This window comes from Molothrus aeneus, chromosome 26 (genome assembly GCF_037042795.1).
Source record: "Molothrus aeneus isolate 106 chromosome 26, BPBGC_Maene_1.0, whole genome shotgun sequence".
Taxonomy (NCBI): domain Eukaryota; kingdom Metazoa; phylum Chordata; class Aves; order Passeriformes; family Icteridae; genus Molothrus; species Molothrus aeneus.
The window spans coordinates 4,672,506-4,693,829 of NC_089671.1; the positions used below are offsets into that span (position 1 = coordinate 4,672,506).

General features: G+C 44.4%; 2 protein-coding genes across 2 annotated transcripts; one reads left to right on the forward strand and one right to left on the reverse strand.

The window, feature by feature from the left end:
• Positions 1-106: 106 nt before the first annotated feature.
• On the reverse strand, positions 107-11,972 carry SCPEP1 (serine carboxypeptidase 1). The gene is made up of 13 exons (XM_066566048.1): positions 11,819-11,972; positions 10,752-10,897; positions 9,791-9,880; positions 8,937-9,092; positions 8,401-8,475; positions 8,125-8,197; positions 7,190-7,227; positions 6,878-7,006; positions 5,367-5,451; positions 4,487-4,600; positions 3,723-3,860; positions 2,257-2,420; positions 107-2,145 (listed from the first exon to the last, which is right to left on the reverse strand). Exons 1-13 carry the CDS (start codon positions 11,970-11,972, stop codon positions 2,080-2,082), a joined length of 1,428 nt encoding a protein of 475 aa, XP_066422145.1. The 3' UTR covers positions 107-2,079.
• On the forward strand, positions 11,971-17,761 carry COIL (coilin). Its single transcript, XM_066566047.1, has 7 exons — positions 11,971-12,230; positions 13,179-14,349; positions 14,662-14,748; positions 15,298-15,345; positions 15,996-16,071; positions 16,809-16,897; positions 17,400-17,761. Exons 1-7 carry the CDS (start codon positions 11,971-11,973, stop codon positions 17,493-17,495), a joined length of 1,827 nt encoding a protein of 608 aa, XP_066422144.1. The 3' UTR covers positions 17,496-17,761.
• The last annotated feature ends 3,563 nt before the right edge of the window (positions 17,762-21,324 follow it).

A 21,324-nucleotide genomic window follows, 5' to 3' on the forward strand; every position in this document is an offset into this window, starting at 1 on the left:
ATGCAAACTTACACACTGGTAGCAACCTCCTCTTGTTCACCTAAAAGCCAAAGCAGAAAATAATGTCCTTTTCAAGCAGTGAAATCAATGTGATGCTGAAGAGAGATGAATTAGACCTATTTATTGAAAAAAGTATTTCAAAAAACAAATCTGAATCTGCATTGCTAAAGGTCTCAAGAATACAAGGGAACATGAAAAAGGAAAGCAATTATTAGGTTCCAATAGTGCAGCTGCTGGGTGACTGCACGTGTGCTCACAGAGCCTTGGGCATGCCCTAGGGTTACTTTATGATGCTGAATTGTATCCCCATTTGTCTATTCAGCCCTTTTGCACCTTTAAAACTAGATCTGAGAGTGAAGTGAGGGGAGAAGGAGAAGCAGAGAAATGTCTGAGGTGGTTGTTTTCAAAACACAGACAGAGAGCTTCAGCATTTTTCTCTGCTGAACTGTGTTGTCTACAGCACGGACAGCAGAAGGGAGCTCTCCTTTGCTTTTTAGTTACTTTTATTTTTTTAGCTAGCTGAGGCAGTGAAGTTCCCTGGACTGTGTGTTATTTTTTTTTTTTCTTGGAACTGTTCAAATCTGCTCTGGACTGAAAACCCAGGAAACCCTGGGAGCTCACACCTGTGGCCCACCTGGGCCTGGGTTACAGCCTTTTCCAGCACCAGAGGGACTGATAAGAGACTGAGCAAGCCAAGCTATACCCCACGACAAGGACTTCCTGAATTTGCCATCTCTTCAGAACAGAGAGAGGTTTTATTGTTTAATATTACTCATTTTTTATGCTTGTGAATACTTTGCTTGTTAAATAAACAGTTTTTCCCCCACTCTTCTCCAACGAAATCTTTTCCCAAACCAGCAGAGGGAAGGGCTTGAATCTGCTTTCTAGAGGGACCCCTTTTGGAGTTTCCTCACAAATTTGCCCTAAACCAGGACAGTGCCTCAGTTCTTGCTAAGACAATGCTATCAGGTATTTCATGACAGTTTCAGTGGCTGGAGTGAGTTTCTGACAGCTGGAAGGAGCTGTTGTGTCTCCTATCAGACACCAATAAAAAACAACTACTTCATGTTCCATAGCAAAAGTCAAATGTCTGACCAGTCTCTTCTTGACTATGTATTAAAAAAAAATGTTTCAAAATAATAGGTCTCTGCAAGACTTAAAAAATCTCCAAAAGACATGGATCAAGATTTTGTATATCCTTCTTTTAAACACTCCTATAATATTTCAGAACTATGCTGTTATTGCTCAAATAATGCTCCTTTCCTTCTGGCTAAACCCAGAAGGTTTTAAGAAGCTTCTGTCTGTCGGGACTCTTTGGTACAAGAGGGTATTAAAAGGCCTTCTGCTTCAGGATACAGAAAAGCAGGAATTCCTGCTGGATGTGCTTCAGGTGTTGAGGATAAAGGCAAAGTTTGAGCAGTAGGCATAAAGAAGAATGGAAACAAGAAACCAATGGTCAGATGAAAAGGGACAAATCCTCCTCTGTGGGATGTTTTTCTCTCTCCATAGCACAGGAAGTCTGAAGAATCCTGGATCCTAATTCAGGCACCTCAGCAAGATGAGATGGACTGTGATTCCTCTAGGGCAGGTCCTCTGTCCTGGCATTTCCATGGCTTCATCTTGAATCCAGCCAGGTGACTCAAGCCTGGGGACAAAGGAAGGAACATTCCACAGCCTCATGAAGCAGGTCAGCTCTCCCAGAGGAACACAAAGCAAATCAAGTCAAATCAGTTTTACTCTTGGTGTGCAAACAGACAAGGGAGCATTCAGGGAAGGGCAAGAGCACAAAATCCTTCCAAGGCAAAGGTTCAGGGCTTGTTCTTTATGACAGGGAACTTCCTCTGGAAGAGTCATTTATGAACAATGTTAAGGCAGCAAATCACAGCTTAAAAATTCAAAAGCAATAACTCATTCAAGAAAAAAAAAATCTTTCCACAAGCACTTGTGCACAGTATCAGCAAGATGGGGGAGGCTGTGTGCCCAAACAGCCACTGTGCCTCCTTTGGCTTAGGATCCAGATTCACACTCCTCCAGAGCCCTGCTGCTGGACAGGAAGCCAGACCAGATGACCTCCCCTCCCTAGTGCTGCTGCTGAGTCACCATCCTGAGCATTTTGAGAGCCATCTCTCCTTGGTCAGCTGGTACCTAGCACAGAGAAAAGCACAGGATAAGCAACTGCTATGAGGAAGGAAACAGCAGCTACACACACATCTTCAGCCTTCTTGCTGATTCCACCCCAAGGACTTTATTATTTACCATGTGCCCAGCCTTGAGAATCCAGAAGAAAGCAAAGTTCTTATAGGCCTTGTGGAAAGCAGCAGTCTCAGTGGATTCTGGAGACACATAGAGTGCCTTCCACCTTTTCTGGCTGAACTGCTCCAAATCAGGCCACTTCAGCTTCCGGATCCATGCCTCCTGGCCTGTTGGAAATAACAGACAGCATTGATTACCAATACTTGGTTCCACAGCAGCTTGGGAGTCCAGTTCAGCTGGACACCACCTGAACTGGATACCAGTACAGCAGAGTTAGCACAGAGTCTGTGTGTTCAGATCCTAAAACCAATTTTCTTATGCCTAGGAAAATTCAGGACAAACTGAAACAAACCAATGGAGAGGAGAAGGGAATAAGTAAACAGTGAAGGTGTGTATGAAATGGATTTAGGATTGTACAAGTTGAACATGTGCTTCTTGGAGGCTCTGCAGCCCTAGAAATTCCAACATATTTCACTTTGCACCTCAAACACCTTGAATGTCCTGCCATGGAGAGGGATCAGCCATACCAAGTCCCCCTTCTGGAAATCAGAAGGGGCACTGTTTCTCTGTTTGTTGGACACATTGAGAGGAGACTGAAAAGGCTTTCTGTTTCAGGTGCTGCTAGAGAAGGTGGAGGTCAAGACAGCAACAAGATCAATTCTAGGACTCCAAGGGGTTCAAAACTTTAGCCTACCTGTGAACTAGGAAGAATTTACATGTTAACTACAGCTCAATTTTAGATGAAAATGTGATAAACTGGAGCATCACTAACTGCTAATCTGTTTTGACAGCCTAAATACCCTGCTTCCTGGATTTATTGATTGCTGTGCTGTTCATGAAGGCCATCTGAATATCTAAGTGGACAGGGACATACAAGGAGTAAAGCCTTTCACAGCATAGGAGGGTGTTTGTGGAGTCTGTGACTGCAGATTCTTTAACTCAGTGAGAAAAGACAAGCAGAAGGGAGCACAGCAGCCTTGTGAGGCATTTCAGCAGCACTTGGCCTGGGTCCCAAACTGCCCCTGGACCAAAGCAGCATCTTGCAAGCAGCAAACAAAGCCCAAGGTGTGCAGGAGCCTACACTGAGAGCAGGTGTGATCACCCTTCCACTGCACCCTCCCTCATTAATTACCAGCATTCTTTGCCTATGAATGAGCATACACACATACACATCTATGTGCTTATTCAGGAGGATTAAGTGAATTATTAGCTTCACTGAAACAAACAATTACTGATGTGGCAGATCCATTTCTCAACAATATAATGGAGGTAAAGGATTTGCCTCTCTCAGAGGGATATAAACAAAATATCCTAAGTGCTGCTCATTTATGACTGTAGTATTTAAACACTTCTAGTTAGGTAAGAGGTTTGCACAGGAGATTGGAGAAATCTGGGTACCAATATACTGACAGCTCCACATTCTACTCATCACATGTTCTGTTTCCACCCCCAGTGAAAAGGTTCCTCACCCATGGTGTCAACAATGAGGTCCAGCTGCCCATTATAGACTGTAACACTGATATTGGCTGCCAAAAGCTGATCAACAATATCGATGACAGGTTTCATGAAGTCCTCAGCCATGTTCTCAAAGACCTGTTTGGACTGACCTGGTTGGAACCAGAAAGACAAATTTTAAGTGATGAAGGATGTATCCCCAAGCTGGGACAGAAGCAGGGGTTAAAGGCTTTAAAATGAAGTTCACAGCTGCACAAAAAACAATCCTAGCCAAAAGTGGCAGTGATTTATCAGTCTGAGGAGCAGGAGGAGCAGACAGCAGCTGTGCTCCCACTGGAGCTCACAGACAGTGCTGTAATTTCTGGCTCCTATTTACACACACAGAGTGCTGACATCAGCCTTTTAAGCCTGTTTTACACCCCCTCCTCCATAAGATGCATCATTATATGATACCAGACTTCTGGCACAGAAAAACTGACAGGAGTTTCAGCAAGACTGCATGAGAGACAGAAACCAGTTCCTGAAATACAGAGGATCTTCCTCCCTCCCCCTGTATTTTTAGTTACTTGGCTAAGGATAGATACGAGCAGCAGAATCAGAACCACATCTGCTCCCACAGGCCTGCCCCACAACATCTCCATTTCTGAGAAGAAATCCCCTCCTTAGCCCCATGGACAACGACAACTGAATGTGACCAGCTGACAGAGTATTCTCCTACAGGATGCAATACTGTAAAACAGTGGTAATGAACTCATCAGGTGAGCAGACAGGAAAGTACCTCCCCACTTCACACAGTCAGGAATGATCATCAGCTTCTTTCTGATGGGCCCATTCATCAGCTCATCGAGGCTGCTCTGATGCATTTTTCTGACATGGCGCTGGTAAAGCCGCACTGAAAAAAGGCGAACAGGCTTTGATCAGTGGCACACTGAACACACCATCCTGCACAGATAACAATCTTCAGTGTCAATCATGGCCAACAAACCCTTTTCTAATGAAATTGCAGCACCACAGAGAGAGATTTGCTTACTTTTACTAGAAACCACTGAAGTCAAGCCTTATTTAGGACAGGATGATACAAGAAGAACCCATCCATTCCTACTTTTAGCTAAGACTGCACTTTTTCTGGGCATCAGCTTCTGCTTTAACCACTTGGCTCTTCTCAACAGACCAATTATTTTTGAGCTGCAATGTTTTACTTTCAGGAGTTTATTTCACCTTCCCTTATGAAGCCAACAGAAAAAGAGTTTGAAAGAAGTTCTACACGTGTGTTTTTCACATTGATGCACAAAAATCACAGAGCAAGAATTTAATCTGACTGTTTCTACTGATGAGACACTTTGGTGTCCTGTCTTAAAGACAGAAATGAAAGACAGTAAGAGGAAGTAAGTTAAAAGGTCACGAAACAATGTTGCAATTATACTGACTGCTTCCTTGCTGTAATTTGTGCAGGATGTATAGGTGGAGGTGTCATCTATAGGGTTGTTCCACATTCCTATCTGTCCCTACTTATGCAACAGCAAACAAGTTCTGCTCGAGAGAATATCAACATCCATTTTAAGGATGTGCTACACTGAGACTCTTTCCACTGTCAGAGCTGAAAGTATGTGAATGGAAACACAGGGCCTCAGAAGTTCAAGTATTTAAATACAACTTACTGAGATGGAGATTTTGTTGATCATCTGATTTCACTTCTGGAACCTCCTTAGTCAAGATGTTATAAAAGTTCACATTGTCTGTGTTCTGAAAACACAAGATAATTTCAGTAACCTAATAAAAACATTTCTCAGAGACATAGAACAGCCTTTCCTGAAAAGAAAAAAAAAAGTAAATCCTAAATAAAGGACCCTGTGACCTGTCACTTTACCTGCACACCAGGAAGATACTTGTGGAAAAACTTCAGTTCTACATTTGCTTTGAGAAATGGGAAAGAGATTCCTCAAGCCTGTGTTGTTCACACATGGGTTGTGCCAGAGATGCTATTTACCCTCTGAAGCAGATGTGAAGCTACAGGAAGTCTTACCCTGCATTACTCATGGCACAGAGCTGCAATGCCAGATGATGCTTTTAGACAGCCCCTTCTGCCAGGTCTGGTGTGGTGCTGCTCTTGCTCAACATCCTTCCAACCTACAATCCTCCAAAATCTAAAAGCTTCCTCGAACATGTGATGCTGGGTATGAGCCACCCCTGTTCTGGAGCTGCTGACAGCTGGATGTGCCCAGGCACTGCAGACTGGCAGCTCTGATGCAGCTGACAGAGGCTGCCTGCACCCAAGGACAAACGTGAGCCATTAGAGAAGTTACTCCAGATTCTTGAAGACCTGCTTCACTTGATTTTTAAGTTTTTAAAGTTCTGATGCTTAGGTCAGAAATCAGCTCACAACAACTGCACAAGAACTGCAGTGCCTTCACCTGCCAGCACCATCACAACTGAGAGGGGAAGCCAAGTAGATTTGAAAAGTAAAACAGGAACCAAAAGTTCATTCTGAACAGCAAGAAGTGAAACCAACTATATGCAAGGCACTGTCAGTTATGAATCACAGAAAAGAAAAAAACAAAACAAAAAACCAAAAAGTGGCTCCAGATTAGCCTTTCTGTCCAAGGAAGCCAGAGCCTCACATCTCATTCTTTAGTACATGTAGCATAGAATGAGATTTTGGAGCAACCTTTTAAGGAGAAACCAAAGCAAAACTTTACCAGTCTTTTATGCGGGAACTTTCTAAGTACAAGATGCAGTGACCCACAGTAACAGACCATAACTTGAGATTCCTTTCCATCCTGTCCACCTATTGTAGTTCTTCAAATAGAGAGGTGTGCTTAACTTCAAGTTTGTGTCTTGGTGGATGCAGGTTTCAATATTCAAAGCTTTCCAGGAGATATAGTTTATTTAAATGGAAACTGTGGAATCAAGAAGACTAGTTGTATGCTGAAACCCCAGTGCAATTCTGGAAGACTACAAGGGCTGTCCTGCCCACTTTCTCTGTCACTCTCCAAGCAGGGCATAGCAAACACTCCTTTATATCAGCACTGTGATACAACAAATCCTGGCAAAAATGACTGGGCAGAGGGTTGAAGAATTCATGCCAGCTCAGCACTCATAGAAAGGATAACTGGAAATCATGTGCCTCCCCAGGCAGCAGTTAGTTCTTAATGTTAGTCAAAGATCTCACCTCTTCAATGACAGCTTCAGCCTTGCCCCAGAGCTCAGTAGCCAGCCCATATTGATTTTTATTTATTGCATCCATTATTTCTTTGGCAACAGCAGTCACCTCTGCTAGACCATTATCATCAAGGAGAGACTGGAAGACAAACACAAAGAAGGAGAGCTTCAATTACAACCCCACATCCACTTATTGCTAACAGCCTCCATGCTTTCAAGGTTTTATTCAGGCCAAGAGGTAATCTTAAAATTCAACATCCATTTGTACTGTATGGCAGCACAAGGGATCAGGTGAGCACCAAGAGTTTAAGAAGGTACTTACAGTGCTGTAAAGGTAGGGCCCCCAGGACAGCACAGAGTCTAAACAAACAGAACAGATTTCAAACATCAAACTGACAATCAATCGTAGATGTAAGATTTAACTTCTCCTTCACTGGGGCAACAATATTTATGAGAAAAATAAATGGAGATTAATTAATCAGTAAAAATGAATCAGTAAGCTCTGTTTAACCCTAAGGTTATGTACCACAGAGCAGGTTCTTTAAAATCCTGCAACATCATTAACCCCCTATGAGTTAACCAGTGAAATTTATTTAAAGCAACCAACATGTTTCTACCAAAATGTTCCCCCCCCCAGCACTGCAGCACATTGCCAGAGGTCTAACAAGAGGATGGGAATTATCTAAACTGATCTGTTTGAAAAGTCACAAGGAAAAAACTGAGTTATAAACCAAATCTGTTTTATAACAACTTTGCTTGTAAATTCTGAAGGATCAGCTGATGGCAGACGGATAAGAGTTTGCTTGGTGCTGTTCTGTGCTGCAGAGAATCTGTGAAGCCTGCCCCTGCCTATAGCACTGAAAGACCAAGAGCCCTTTAATTTGCTTTTTATCCTCCACCAGACACAAATCTCACTTGCAGCCTTGTGAATCACTTGGTGGTCACATTTCAGCACAGGACTCTTACAAAGCACCTCAGAGGCTGTGGAGATGTGTAGGGACATTTTACCATCCCTCCACTTCAGACACAAGTGTGCTCCTCGCTGATCTTGCTCTCTGACTTTTCCTAATCTAGATACATTCTAAAGAGAGATTCTTCAGTCACAAGAAGACTTGCAAGGCTGCAGTATTTATTTTTGATTTACCAGACTCACTGGAGAGTTAATTCACTTAATTCAGGCACTCATGCAATGATTCCAACACCCAACAAAAACAAAACAACAACAAATCATCCACAGTTTGAGGAATTTAAACATACCCAAAGGAGAAATCCATGAGTCTCCAAGAGCAGTTCCCATAAAATTGCACTTTATGGTCCCTTTTTGAACAGCCTTCGTTAATAAGAGGAAAAACAAAACAAAACACCAAGAATTGAATTTTAGCTATTCATGACTCTAGAATTAGTTTTCATTAAGTGAAAAAAGTAAGTAGCTCTGTGAATTAGGCAATAGGGACAGTGTATTCCAGAAAATAAAAGTACTTGTAGAACCCCTGTTTTGAAGTGAAAAGTGAACTGTATCCTCCAAGTACTTACCTTGTGCAGCTCTAAAGCAACCCCAGCAGCCATTTTACCTCCATAAGATTCAGAAAATATGTAGAATGGGATGGTCTGGGGAGAGAAAAACCACACAAGAAACTCATTGCATGGAGGGCGGAAGATGTCTCCAACCATCTCCCACATCCCACAGGACCCAGGCACTGGCTGTTCACCTCTCATCATCAAACATTTAATGTTTTTCTTATTTTAAGCTGTACATTAGGTTTCCATAACATCCTGGTGGTTTGCTGGGGTTGGTTCTGAAGCATTTTGGAACTGTAAGTAGCTGTGATCCTATATATGCTGCTCAGATCACTCAACAGACAATGATCCACCCCAATGCTTATCTAACTAACCCCAAAATCAAGATCCAACTCTGACATGTGGAAAATAAGAGACAGCAGTTTTACCTGCACCACACACTACCTAGCAGCAAAACACTGCTTATGTGGAAGTCTGTTCCCTAATTCTTTTTGCATTATATTGAAAAGCAGAGAAAAACACAACAATAAACAAGAATTCAATTCACTTACCTGGAATTCTGTTCTACACTTGAAGAATTCTCCAAGAAAAACCATCATATCAGAAACTACTGTGGTAAGGTTTTGGGCAAACAAGCTACAATCATCCACATAACTGAATCCAGTGCCCACAGGATTATCCACAAACAAGACACTGGCTGCCTGCAACTGTAGAAGCAGAAAGAAGGTTTGTATAAACCTCAGTTCAGCACCAGCAAAAAAACTTAGTTTTGATGGCACAAATGATTAACTGAGCCAGCAAATCCCTGGACCTGAAAAAACTTGCAGAAAAATTAGGTGCTCAACATAAAGTCCTTCAATTTGCCCAATTTGTAATGAGAAATACACCCAAAAACTCCCAGTGATCCAGAGGCAGGTCACCTAGGGGAACTCCAGAGTACTTCAGACTATTACTAACTCAGAGCACAAATATATTGCTCTAATTAAACTTCCACCTTCACAGGCAGCTGTAATTTGTTTTCTCTTGAAGGACATACTGGACCTGTAATTATAAGCCATAGGTTTTACACTGCCAGCCACCCAGAAAAAGCTCTGTGACTGCACACAATGAAGCTGTGATCTGAAAGAACACTTTCTACAATTTCCCTCCTCTCTGCTTCCCAGACATCTGCATTTCACAGTTCCATGGAATACTTCATTAAATTAAATTAATGTCTACCCCTCAGTTCTAAACAAGGCTATTCCTATGAGCTAATTTAATAACCACAATATTTTAACTTGAAATAGTATAGTTCTACTGAACTTTAAATGAAAAATTGTTCTGTGGTTTTTTGTGTAGCGATCATCTGCTTATATAAGCAAACAAACATTTGTAATTAGTAGTTAGAAGCTGAACTCTACTGTACCCAGGTTGTATTTCTTGGTTTCATTTCTTTGTCTAATGGACCAATCTCTTCAAAGTTCCCATACCCACAGCCTGAAGATCCTGGACCTCCCTGCAGGGAAATATCAAATGACACAGATGTTAAAAGGCAGCATGGCATAGATATGACAGATGGAAGAAAAATACAAGCCAGCCAGACAGATTGTAAATTTTTAGAAATAGCTTTTTCACTACAAGTTAATTTGCAGAGCAGGCTCTGTTCCTCATGGTCTTGGACTACGCACACACACACCATCTCTGAAAGCAAGAATTCAACAGAGAAGCAGTCACCCACTTGAGAGAGCTTCTGGTGAGCTGCCTGGTGAGCTATGTGAGCACAGTTTGAAAACCTTATTCCCCAAATATGGAGTGCAAAAGTCAACTATCTGCTAACTGGAGCTTTGCAAGTCATTAGCTTAATCAGCATGTATACAGCTTGTGGGTTTCACACTGATTAAATAACCCAGAAAGAATTAAAACAAGTCCTCAAGTGATTCTATTCAGCATTAACTTCTGAAATGTACTGTGGACGACACACCACCACTTTTATCAAATTGGGATTGTTTTCATTTAGAAATCATCCTCAATCTCTGATTATTTTATTTACTCTCTCTCCCTGAACATTGTCTAGACGTCAGACTCTCCAGGAAAGGAGCGGTGAAATTACAATGCACAAAAATCACTACTGTTGCATAAGAGATAAGAACAACCTCTGTTATTGCAATCAAACTTGATGGAAGGCAGGCACTTGAGGACACCCCACAACTGCAGAATGAAATCACCCTTATTTTTCCCCAACCCCAACTCCTCATTCACAAGGCAAGGCATTTAGAACCAGGCAGTTTTGAATTCTGTTTCTGTAGAACTGCACAATATCCGATATCAGACTGAACCAGGCAGAGATGGAAAGAATTATTGCTTAGGTGTCTCTCACCAAACCTTACCTGAAGCCACAAGACAAGAGGCAACTCTGTGAAGTCTTTGGTTGGGTTGTCTGCATAGTAGAGCCACCAGAACATGTGGGCCTTGCTCCGAACCTCCACATATCCCCACACCTCTTTGGACTCCTGGGGCTGCCTCAGAACTACACCTTGAGGGGAATAACAATAACAATCAGCTAGGTAACAAGGCTCAGCTTTGGACTTTCCACCAGAATTGCTCCAAAACATTACATTTCAATCTTGGATGTGATAATTAGAAGTGCTACTACTATGAAAAGAAATTACCATAAGGAACTTGCCTATACCTACACCCCCACCCACAGCTGAGTTATTGTCAATGAATGAAGTGTGTAATTAAGTGCTGCCTTATCAGAGCCTGGCATTAGAGCTGCCGCCGGAATAACAGCCCCATCGCTGGAATAATTTGTTCTTGAAGTGTTTTCAAGGCCTGGGCTGAAAGCACAGCCCCAGTGTAACAACTCCCATAACCAGCTGCAATGTCGACAAGGATCACAGAATATTGTGAGTTGAAATGGACCTAAAAAGACCGATCCAACCGTTTAGTGAACGGCCCGGGCGGGGATCGAACCCGCAGCCTTTGAGTTATTGGCGCCATGACCCGAGCATCCCAGCACTGTGAGCCGGGGGTTGCGGGGACCGCTCCGCTTCAGTCCCCAGGGAGAGCAGATGCAGACACACAGAGGGTCACTTCTAAAGGAGTCCAAAATATAATTTAAGTCAGTAAAGTCTGGTCACCTAATGCAGTTAGTCTACTGTCGATCTCGGACACGGAACTGATCTTTGACACTCCATCCGCTAATTTCAGGGATCAGGGCAGAAGGCAGCAGCGCACTGGAGCGGGAGCAATAAGGCTTTTCCAAGCCACGGTGGACAGGCTTCGCTGCTCCCCCGGGACTGCCGCTACCCTCTCCGTCCCTCCCGACCGCCACCCCAGCAAGCGGAATTTCGCGCGGCTCAGCCCAGGCCCTGCCCTGCACGGCAGCGGGACACAGGAGCGCTTTGCCCGGAGGCCCCGGCCCCGCTTCCGTCCCGCCCAGCCCGGCCCGTACCTGCCGCCAGCAGCAGCACGGAGAGCGCGGTCACGGCCCGGAGCAGCCCCATCGCTCCCTCAGCTCCCGCGGTCACGGGACCGGCCGACCCGGCCCGCCCTGAGGCACCGCCCCCCGCGCCCGCCTCCTCCGCCCCTTCCTCCTCCTCCTCCATGATGGCGGCTGGCGGCGGCGGCGGCGGCCCGGTGCGGCTGCGGCTGGTGTTCGACCACCCTCCGCCGGCCAGCCCGGGCTGCGCGCTGTGCTGGCTGCTGCTGGAGCCGGGCCAGGCGCGGCTGGTCACCGACCTGCTCAGCCTCATCCGCCATCGCTTCGGCTTCAGCCGCCGCGCCCGCCTCAGCCTCTTCCTCGAGGGGGCGCTGCTGCCGCCCGCCGAGAGCGCGCGCCTTGTGCGGGACAACGACTCGCTGCGGTACGGACCGGGACAGAGGGACCGTGACAGCGGGATGGGGACAGCGGGATGGGAACCGGAACAGCGGGATGGGGACAGCGGGACCGGGACTGGGACGGCGGGATGGGGACCGGGACAGGGGGACCGGGACCGGCACAGCGGGATGGGGATCGGGACAGCGGGATTGGGACAGCGGGATCCGGACCGGGACCAGGATAGGGACAGTGGGACTGTTATAGGGACAGCGGGACCGGGACAGGGACCAGGATAGGGACAGTGGGAGCGGTATAGGGACAGCGGGATCCGGACCGGGACAGCGGGCTCGGGGGTCAGTCACACGCACACCATCAGTGTCCATCAGTAGCTAAAGGCGGTGCCAAGGCGGGACCAGGTTCTGCCCGGTGGTGCCGAGCCGTGGGACAAAAGGCAGCGGGCAGGAACTGATGCCCAGGAAATTCCACCTGACCATGAGGTGCAGGGCCTGCACGCTGGGACAGAGAGCATGTGGAGTTTCCCTCACTGGGGATATTCCAGTGTTCCACTGGACACAACCCTGTGCCCTGTGCTCTGGGATGACCCTGCTTAGGCAGCGAGGTGGGACCAGATGACCCCACTGTGGTCCCTTCCTGACCAGTCCTGGGATTCTGTGAATCTCCACGTGGTTTTGGTGGGATGGGGATGGGGCTTCCCTGGGGTCTGAGCTGTTCCTTCCTGGGCAGTGGAGCGGGAGCCGGGTGCCCACAGGCACTGAGTGCCAGCACCTGAGACACCCCAGCATGTCCAAAAGGATGGAGGGAGCCAAGCCATTGGAAATGTTCCCGAAGATGGAAGGAGAGCAGGGGAAGGTTATGGACTGTCCAGGGAAGAGCTGGAGCATCTTCACACTAGGGGAACTTGCCTAAGCTGCTCACATGTGGGGGAAAGTGTTCATTCTGCTGAACGGTTGGTTTTGTTTGTTTGTTTTAACAGAGTAAAATTGGAAGAGATAGTTGCAGATGATTATGAAGAGATAGATGATGGCTTTATTTACACAACAAAAGAAGACAAAAAAAGGCACAGACACAAGGAGGATGAGGAAGAATTGTCTAGGAATGAAGGCAAGCATAAAAGGAAAAAGAAAAAGGAGAAGCATAACCTTGAGTATTCCTCCTGTAGGGAAGAGACCTCTGTAGATACTTGGAACTCTCAGAAAAGGTATACAAAAAGAAAAAGAAAGGAAGAAGTTAGGGGAAGAAATAAACTCGCAGAAGGTAAGGAAGAGAGCTCTACTTCCCATTCTAAAAAGATGAAAAAAACAGAGAGGGAGAAGCAGTTGGCAACAAAAAAGAAGGATGAAAAGCAGACAAAGGTTGCTGCAGCAAAGATGGCTTTAGAAGGGGCAAATGAGAGCTTTTCTCTAAATTCTGGTAAAAATAGCACCAAAAAGATCACAACACAGTCCAGGAAAAAGAGGGTGGGAACTTCAGATTCCTCCAGCACATCGTCTGACAGTGACAGCAGTGAATTAAATGTGAAGGAAAATAAATCTTCCCATAAACCTGTAGTGGTGACACTTCCCAAAGACAAATCCCAAGCTGCTTCAGAATCTGATGTGAAAACTGATAAAGTGACTGTTAAGTCTAACACTGAAAAGACTAAGACTGCAATTAGTAAAAATGCTAAAAAATCCCTGTCTTCTAGTTCAGATTCTGACTCGAGTACAGACGATGAGAAGGTGACACCAGCACAAGACAGCACTGCAAAGGAAAAATCAGTGCCAAACCACGTGGTGGCTGTAAAAGCCAGCACCAAGGCTCCCAAAGCACAGAGCTCCTCTTCAGACTCTGATAGTTCAGATTCAGAAACACTGGTCATTAAAAAATCTGCAGCAGGTGCTGGACTGGGTAATTCCATAGTAAGGAACTGCATTAGACAGTTGCCAGCCAGTGTCCAAGGATCCTTTGCCAGCCCAAGCCGTGGAAGGGGGCGTGGAACAGGAGAGGATAACTTCTGGAGAGGCCCTAGGGGCCGTGGGTTTCGTGGGATGATGAGGGGCCATGGGAGAGGAGCAAACCCTGGCTTCTTCTATAACTACAGCAGTGAAGGCCAGAAACAGAGGCAGTTAAATGAAGCTGCGACAAACACTTCTGTCCTTGTCCAGGTGAGTGGCTGACACAGGCAGAGGTCACCTTTCTTTGGCAGCTTGGACTGTACAAAGAACCTACAGGATGAGAGTAATTCATAATAGCAGAAATAGATTAGTGGGATAAAGGCTGATCTTTTATTTACTGCAATTCCATTTGTCAGCCTGAGGATGTGTTTGTGAAACAATAAAGTGATTGTATTCTATATCTAAAAACAAAACATGTACCTTGCTCTTCTCAGTGATTCTTGCAATCCAAACAGCATGAACATTGTCTTCTGTTTTCACTGATACAGGAATTTAATCAGTGGGTTACTCTTTGTTTCACAGAATCCTGTGGAGTTTCCCAAGAGAGACTATAGTGTGTTACCTCTTCTAGCTGCTCCACCCCAAGTGGGAGAAAGAATTGCCTTTAAGGTAAACTCTGGAAATGATGAATGTTAGTAGGTTTAAATCGCTTCATTTGGGCCACTCTTAAGTTTCTGACCTAACAGTTTCTCTAAAAAATTAACTTGTTGTAAAGCCTGGCTTTGATTTTTGACAAAGTTTGGAGCAAATACAGAAGTTAAGTGCATTTCTTTAGACTTTCTGTATTTGTAGAACACAAGAAATGCTGTCTCTGCTGTCATTGTAGTGTAATTTTCCATGTAAATGTTATTGCAAATCTTACCATACAAATAATTACACTGCACTGCAAAATAAAAAAGTAAATGAAAATTAAATCTCTGCAGCTGAGGAGACTGGGATCCATCTCCCTGATCTCCTCACACAGCCTGACCTGAACATAAATCCTTTGGAGCAGCAAATCCTGGAAGTCTACCTGGGACCATGACTGGCTCTGGGTTCCAGGAGTAGGAGACTTGGCTCTTGCACTTTTCTGTTGCTGAGGAAACTGTGTCTGGATGTAGGTGGAATCATCAAAGATTGGGAAAAGTTACAATTTGTTACTTGTATTTCTTTCAACAGCGCCTGGAACTAAATGAAAATTACAGTCCTGAAATTTCAGACTATAAGGTACTGGTTTTCTTTCCTCCCTTCATTCACAGAACTATGATAGGTGAGGTATGGCTTAAATATTTTGATGCTGTGCAGTGTTTTTCCTTGCATCCAGTTCACTCCAAAGGCTATTCCTGGTGCAGCAGTAAAAATCAAAACTCTAGAAGCCAAAACTAATTCAAAATTTTAGAAGTGTAGCTGTTATTAAAAAAAAAAAAACAAAAAAAAAAAAACCAAAAACCAAACAACCACCAACTACAAGGATTATTAATAACCATTAATATTTTAGAGATGACAAAAAATGCAGACCCTCAAGTAGAAAAATGTAGCTGTATTTGAGTCTAGTGCTATTTGAAGTTAGGGCAAGTTCTTAAAACTCTTGCAAGTAAAATTTTGTTGCTACTTCAAATAACTTGGTTTCTGGGTAAGTACTGATTTAAACTGCAAAGTTAGTGACAATGAGTAACTTTGGTTTATTGATGCCAGTAGTTACAGATTGCTCAACATTAATTCTTTGCAGATTTTATACATGGAGACTAGAAAATGTGATAGCCAAATACACTTATTTCCTCTGGCAGCAATCAAGTAGTGCACTGGTTGTAAATATGGAAGAGTTATCCAGTGCTCAAGTGTGTCTTACCTGATTCCTTTCTTGTTGCTTTGTGAAGGAGGCAAAAATAATCAGTTGGAATGATGAAAAAAAGGAGATTGAACTGGAGATCCTTTCAACATCAGCAGGACAATGTACGTACCTAGGGACACCAAGGGCTTGTTGTCATGTGCTGTCACCTGGAAAACCAGAAGTCTAAGGAACACTTAATCTTTCAGGAGTATTCCAAATTTCATTGGGATCATTCTCAACACACCCCTCCCCTCCTCATTCCTTCCCCAAAACGTCTATTTACATTGAGAAGCTCTAACCCTTGCTAGTTGAGCTGAAAGATGCTCATGGGTATTTACAAAATAATTTTTTTCAGTCAGTTTGAGTGGTCAGTAACTCACCTCTACTGTGGTTTCATTTTCTGAAAGAAATTATTTTAGAAAGGAAGAAAATACATTATTATTTTAGAAAGAAAGTGTGAGATCATAATGTTGTATCTTCAGTGGGTGTGGAAGTGAGTCCCTGTAATGACAAGGTGCAGTTCCTAAGACCTGAAATGATTAATGTTTCTCAAACTGTGTATCCTGCAGTTGCCATGTAAGCCAGAATTAATGAATTGTCATATGAGCATTTTTGTCAAATTTCAGCAACATATATTTGTTGACTTTCTCGTGTGAGTAGTCAGATAATTACCTTAATTTTGGTGTGTAGTACTCAATTTTTCCTCGAGATTTTTGGTTACAATTATGAACCCGGACACTGAGCACAAAAACACCCCAAAACAAATCCCAAAACCAAACTGATTTTCATCGGCTTTTGTGGTAGACATTTAAAATTCCTTTGGTTTGTAGCTGGTTGAGCTGTTTGTTTGGTTTTCCAGTTGCTAAGGAGCCAGGGAAGTTCGACCTGGTGTACCAGTCTGCAGATGGAGTGGAGCTGATCGAGTACGCCGTGCCTCAGGACACCAAGGTACGTGGGGCCTGCTCTGAGTCCTGCCACCAGCTCTGCAGGGCTGGCACCTGCCCTGCTTCCTGCCTTTCCTCACCTCAGGGACATTCCCTTTGTAATCATGCATCTGATTTCAATCAATGGAAGCAAAACCAATTGTTTCTTTCTAGCAAGAACATGCGTGTTTACATCATAATTATCAGTTCTTGTGTGGTACTCAGTTAACTGGGGTCACAGCCACTCATCTAAGTTCTTGTTTTGGCTAATAAACAACATCATGTCTCATAGAGATCCTTTCTCACCAGCTTTTCCTTTCATCACTGTTGTTCTTACCTGCACCTTTCCTTACCCAGGACATCAGGCAGGTTGAGGTTCACCAGTGGGATCAGTGACTCACAGGAGGGGCTGTGACCTCGGTTCAGTGGTTCTGTTGTTCAGGTCTAGGCAAAAGCATAACAGCACAGAAATTGTGCCTGCTGGTGCTGCTGGCACCTGCCAAGTGCTGCCTGTGGTTTGTTTTCAGATAACTGAAAGCTGGGATGCACTGATAGAGCCAAGACTGATTGTGGAGCCTCCAGTTAATGGATCCAGCCTTGAAAATGGAACATCTAGGATGTGAAAAGATGTGAACAATTGTACAGATCTGTTCTGTGAAATGCTGCCTTCTGGTTCTGAGGGTGGTAGGTGCACTGCTGGATGTTACTGTCTTAAAAAGAAGTAGGCCAAAAGAAAAACAGTTTTTTCCCTTAGGCTATGTTTTTATGTAATACATGAAAACTTTGTTTATTACAGGAAGTCTAATATTGTTCTGTTGGGTTTGAATATTTATATCCTACTGTAGCAAGCTGCAGAACTGGAATGGTTTGATTAAAAGATAAAACACAACCCTGTACTGTGAGTAACTGTTTAAATGTCTGGGTTTGGCTAAGCTTTATAACTGCCAGAGGTCACGTTCATTAAAAAAATTATTATAAATATTGTTGCTGTGCAGAACTGTCCCTCTGCTGCTGCCACAGGATACAAATGCTGTGACTTTGCAGTTACTCAAAGAGTTCACCTAAACATATCCAGAAAAGCCTGTGGATTTCAAGCTTCTGTAGTTTTGAGGCAGATAAATAGCACTGGTAACTGTCAACTTTTCCTAGAATCAGTGAAATATAACATGAACCCCTGGGACAATTGTGTCCCACTGTGTTAATCCATGTAGGCTCTGAAAGCCTTTGTTGTTGGTTTTAGAGCAAACCCTCTTGCCCTAAAGTGCTGAAGTTTCTGTGCGGCCTTTCTTCTTCCCTTTCCAGCAGCAGAATGGGTCAGCAGGTGCTGGCAAGGCACTGCACTGACAGCTCTAGTAATTATTAGCATTGAGGGGGCACCTTGTACCTCTGGAGCCTTGGCAAGTCTTACACTTTCAGATAATCCCTGTGCTAGGTAGTTAACTCCTACAGAGAAGACATGGGAGAAAACAAACCCTAGATACAAACACCTGAAAATTTGTCCATTAAGGTTTAGCTGTCATGTACTCTGACCTAGTGCATGAATCCATTAAAGTACTGATTTTTGCATCAGCCCTACTAAAATGTCTTGTTTGTGAAGGAATCGTTTTTATAAAAAGTAAAAGGAGTTTGTGTTTTGTGGTTCATTTCAGATACCATTAATTCATGCTAGGATTTTTTTCTTTAGAGAAAAGTTCAGTTAGATTTGTGTGGCTGTTCTTGCAGTCTGGATGAAAAGAAGATGCCAGACACGAGCACAGTCATGCTCAGACAGTGGGGATTAATGGAAGGATTGTTTTCCTAAGGGAAATTGTTACTTGTTGATTCTTAGGAAGTTGCAAAAGCTAAATGCAAGTGTTTCACAGTACCTCTTGTTCCATTGTCTACTGTGCATTTTTGGCATGAATTAAATGGATGCAGAGTCACTCTGGCTGTGCCAAACAGATGATGCTTGAAAACAAATACACCCCTGAGAAAGGGTATTTTGAAGGTAAAATCTTGAGTTTTATTTACCCATTGTTACCAAGTTTGCATGAAGCTACTGCTTCACTGCTCAATTCAAATCAGACCAAGGGCCGGCAGCCCAAGGGAACTGCCAAGAGCCCTCCCTGTCCCATCCAGGTCCTGCTCTGAGGAATCCGGGATGGGACAATGTGCACATAAATCCTACAAGGAGGTGGTGAAATGCTGAACAAACCCTCACTGCTGCCTTCCTGCCCCCTGAGGCTCTCCCATCTCTCACCAGCCCCTTTGCTGGGGGCAGGAATGGGAGGTACAATTTATCCCACTGTGCTTCCAAAGCCCTGCTTGGGCTCTGTGGGGCAGTTTGAATGTGCAGTGTCTGGGCAAAGGGTTAGATTTAGTTCAGAACCACAGGAAGTTCTCAAGTATTTGCAAGCAAAAGTGAGTAATAACTTAAGTAGCTATTTAAATGGTAGCAGTAATATTTTTATATTAAAACTTTATTGTCTGATAGACAACAGGAGGGGTTGGGCTTCCTCCAAACCAGAATTTCAAGCCCTCTTTGACAATGTAGAACTTAAATTGCTCATCTGAGCTCTAAACATCCTGTGCTATGCTCCGGAAGCAGAAGCTGCAATTGCGAGAGTTTATATTTACCCTTTTTATTTGCATACCTTTGTCTATATCAGTTGATACCACTTGAGTGCCACAGAAAATACAGTGAAGGTGCTGAGTCTTTGAAAGATGACTTACTTAGTCTGGATAAGCCCAGGGTGTTCATTCACCTATGGAAAAATAAAAAATGCAGACATTAAGAGCTGCTCTTTTGTCCCATCTCATGCACAGCACAGCTCTCCAAGAGCATTCCTTTGCAGTCACTGTCAGCCACCCCCTGTCAGGTGTTTGCATTTCCTCTGACAGCAGTTACAAAGTCCTGCTCAGCACATCCCAACCACGCTGGTAAACCTGTGGCACCATGCCCATCTCCTAGAAACTCCTCCACCCTCCAGCACATGACAGAGCTGATCCCTGAACTTTTGCTCCTGTCACAGCCCTGCAGCCCCAAATGCCTCCATTGTCCTTTCTGCACCTGCACCTGTTACTGAGCAGTGACTCAGAGCCCTGTGACACACAACCCCTCGGCAGCTTATCCTGAAGGAGTGTTAAAAGGCTGGAGGGATAACTGATGTAGGTACAAGTTCATGTTTTCTGTGCAACATAGCTTTACAGTGATTCTCCAGATTTAATTTAATAGTCCAAAAGAACTGGCTAGGAGCAGATTTCCCTTGTAACAGACCACCCAACATTGATTCTTTTGAGTGCTTTATACAGTGAGCATGAACATGAGCTAGCATGTTGCTGTGATGGCCCAGATGGCCGTATGCCCAGATGGCCAAAAAGGCCAACAGCCCCTGGCCTGGAGCAGGAACAGTGGCCAGCAGGACCAGGGAAGTCATTCTTCCCCTGTACTCAGCACTGGTGAGGGCACACCTCGAGTGCTGTGTCCAGTTCTGGGCCCTCAGTTTGGGGAGGACATTGAGATGCTTGAACATGTCCAGAGGGGGCAATGAGGCTGGAGAGGGGCTGGGAACACAAACCCTGTGAGGAACCACTGAGGGAGCTGGGGGTGCTCAGCCTGGAGAAAAGGAGACTCAGGGGAGATCTTATCACTCTCTAAAAGGTGGCTGTGGCCAGGTGGGGCTGGGCTCCCAGGCAGCACTGACAGAATGAGAGGACACAATCCTAAGCTGTGCCAAGGCAAGTTTTGGTTAGATGTTAGAAAGAAATTCTTCACTGAAAGAGTGGTTGGGCACTCGAATCGTCTGCCCAGGGAGGTGGTGGAATCACCATCCCTGTAGTTTAAAAACCAGACTGGATGTGGCAGTCAGTGCCATGGTTTAGTTGATGAGGAGATGTTAGTTTAGGTCATAGCTTGGACTGGATGATCTTAAAGGTCTTTTTCAACCAAGTTCATTCTGTGATTCTGTGTAACTCCTGAACATTCTTGGAAGTCCCCAAGGACTAACACCAACAAGATTGCCTGCTAATACTTTTAAATTACATTAAAGGGAACCTCAGCAGTTCTCCCCACAAAGTGTTCTTTGCCCAGTGGACAAGAGTTGAGACCACACGGCTCCTTCTGCTGCAGCCCATCAGGTTCTGTTCAAATTATTGCAGGGCCACAGACTTTGTGCCAAGCTGCTCCTTTTATCCCTGCTGCCAGCATGGGTGGAGAAATACAGAGGGCGCCAAGGAAGTCCCTGGGACACCCGCAGACAGGGCAGAAGAGGAGGAGATCAGTGGAACAATTTGCAGTCAAGTTAGTTGAGACAGGAATACTTGCCATGTTGCTATTCAGCATCAATGTTCCTGTTATTATTGAACAGTTCCAGTGATTATTGAACAGTTCGACTGAGAAAAAGAAATTTGAGGAAGCATCTTCTGTTAAGACGGTTTCCACAATCACAAAGCAGTAATCTGTGTGCTTTAAAA

Coding starts and splice junctions, on each gene's coding strand:
- COIL (XM_066566047.1), top strand. CDS start 11,971: ATGATGGCGGCTGGCGGCGGCGGCGGCGGCCCGGTGCGGCTGCGGCTG. Junction 14,749..15,297: donor GAGAAAGAATTGCCTTTAAG/GTAAACTCTGGA, acceptor TTCTTTCAACAG/CGCCTGGAACTAAATGAAAA. Junction 15,346..15,995: donor CTGAAATTTCAGACTATAAG/GTACTGGTTTTC, acceptor TGCTTTGTGAAG/GAGGCAAAAATAATCAGTTG.
- SCPEP1 (XM_066566048.1), bottom strand. CDS start 11,972: ATGGAGGAGGAGGAGGAAGGGGCGGAGGAGGCGGGCGCGGGGGGCGGT. Junction 9,093..9,790: donor AACCAAGAAATACAACCTGG/GTACAGTAGAGT, acceptor CTGCTTCTACAG/TTGCAGGCAGCCAGTGTCTT. Junction 3,861..4,486: donor TGACTGTGTGAAGTGGGGAG/GTACTTTCCTGT, acceptor GGTTCCAACCAG/GTCAGTCCAAACAGGTCTTT.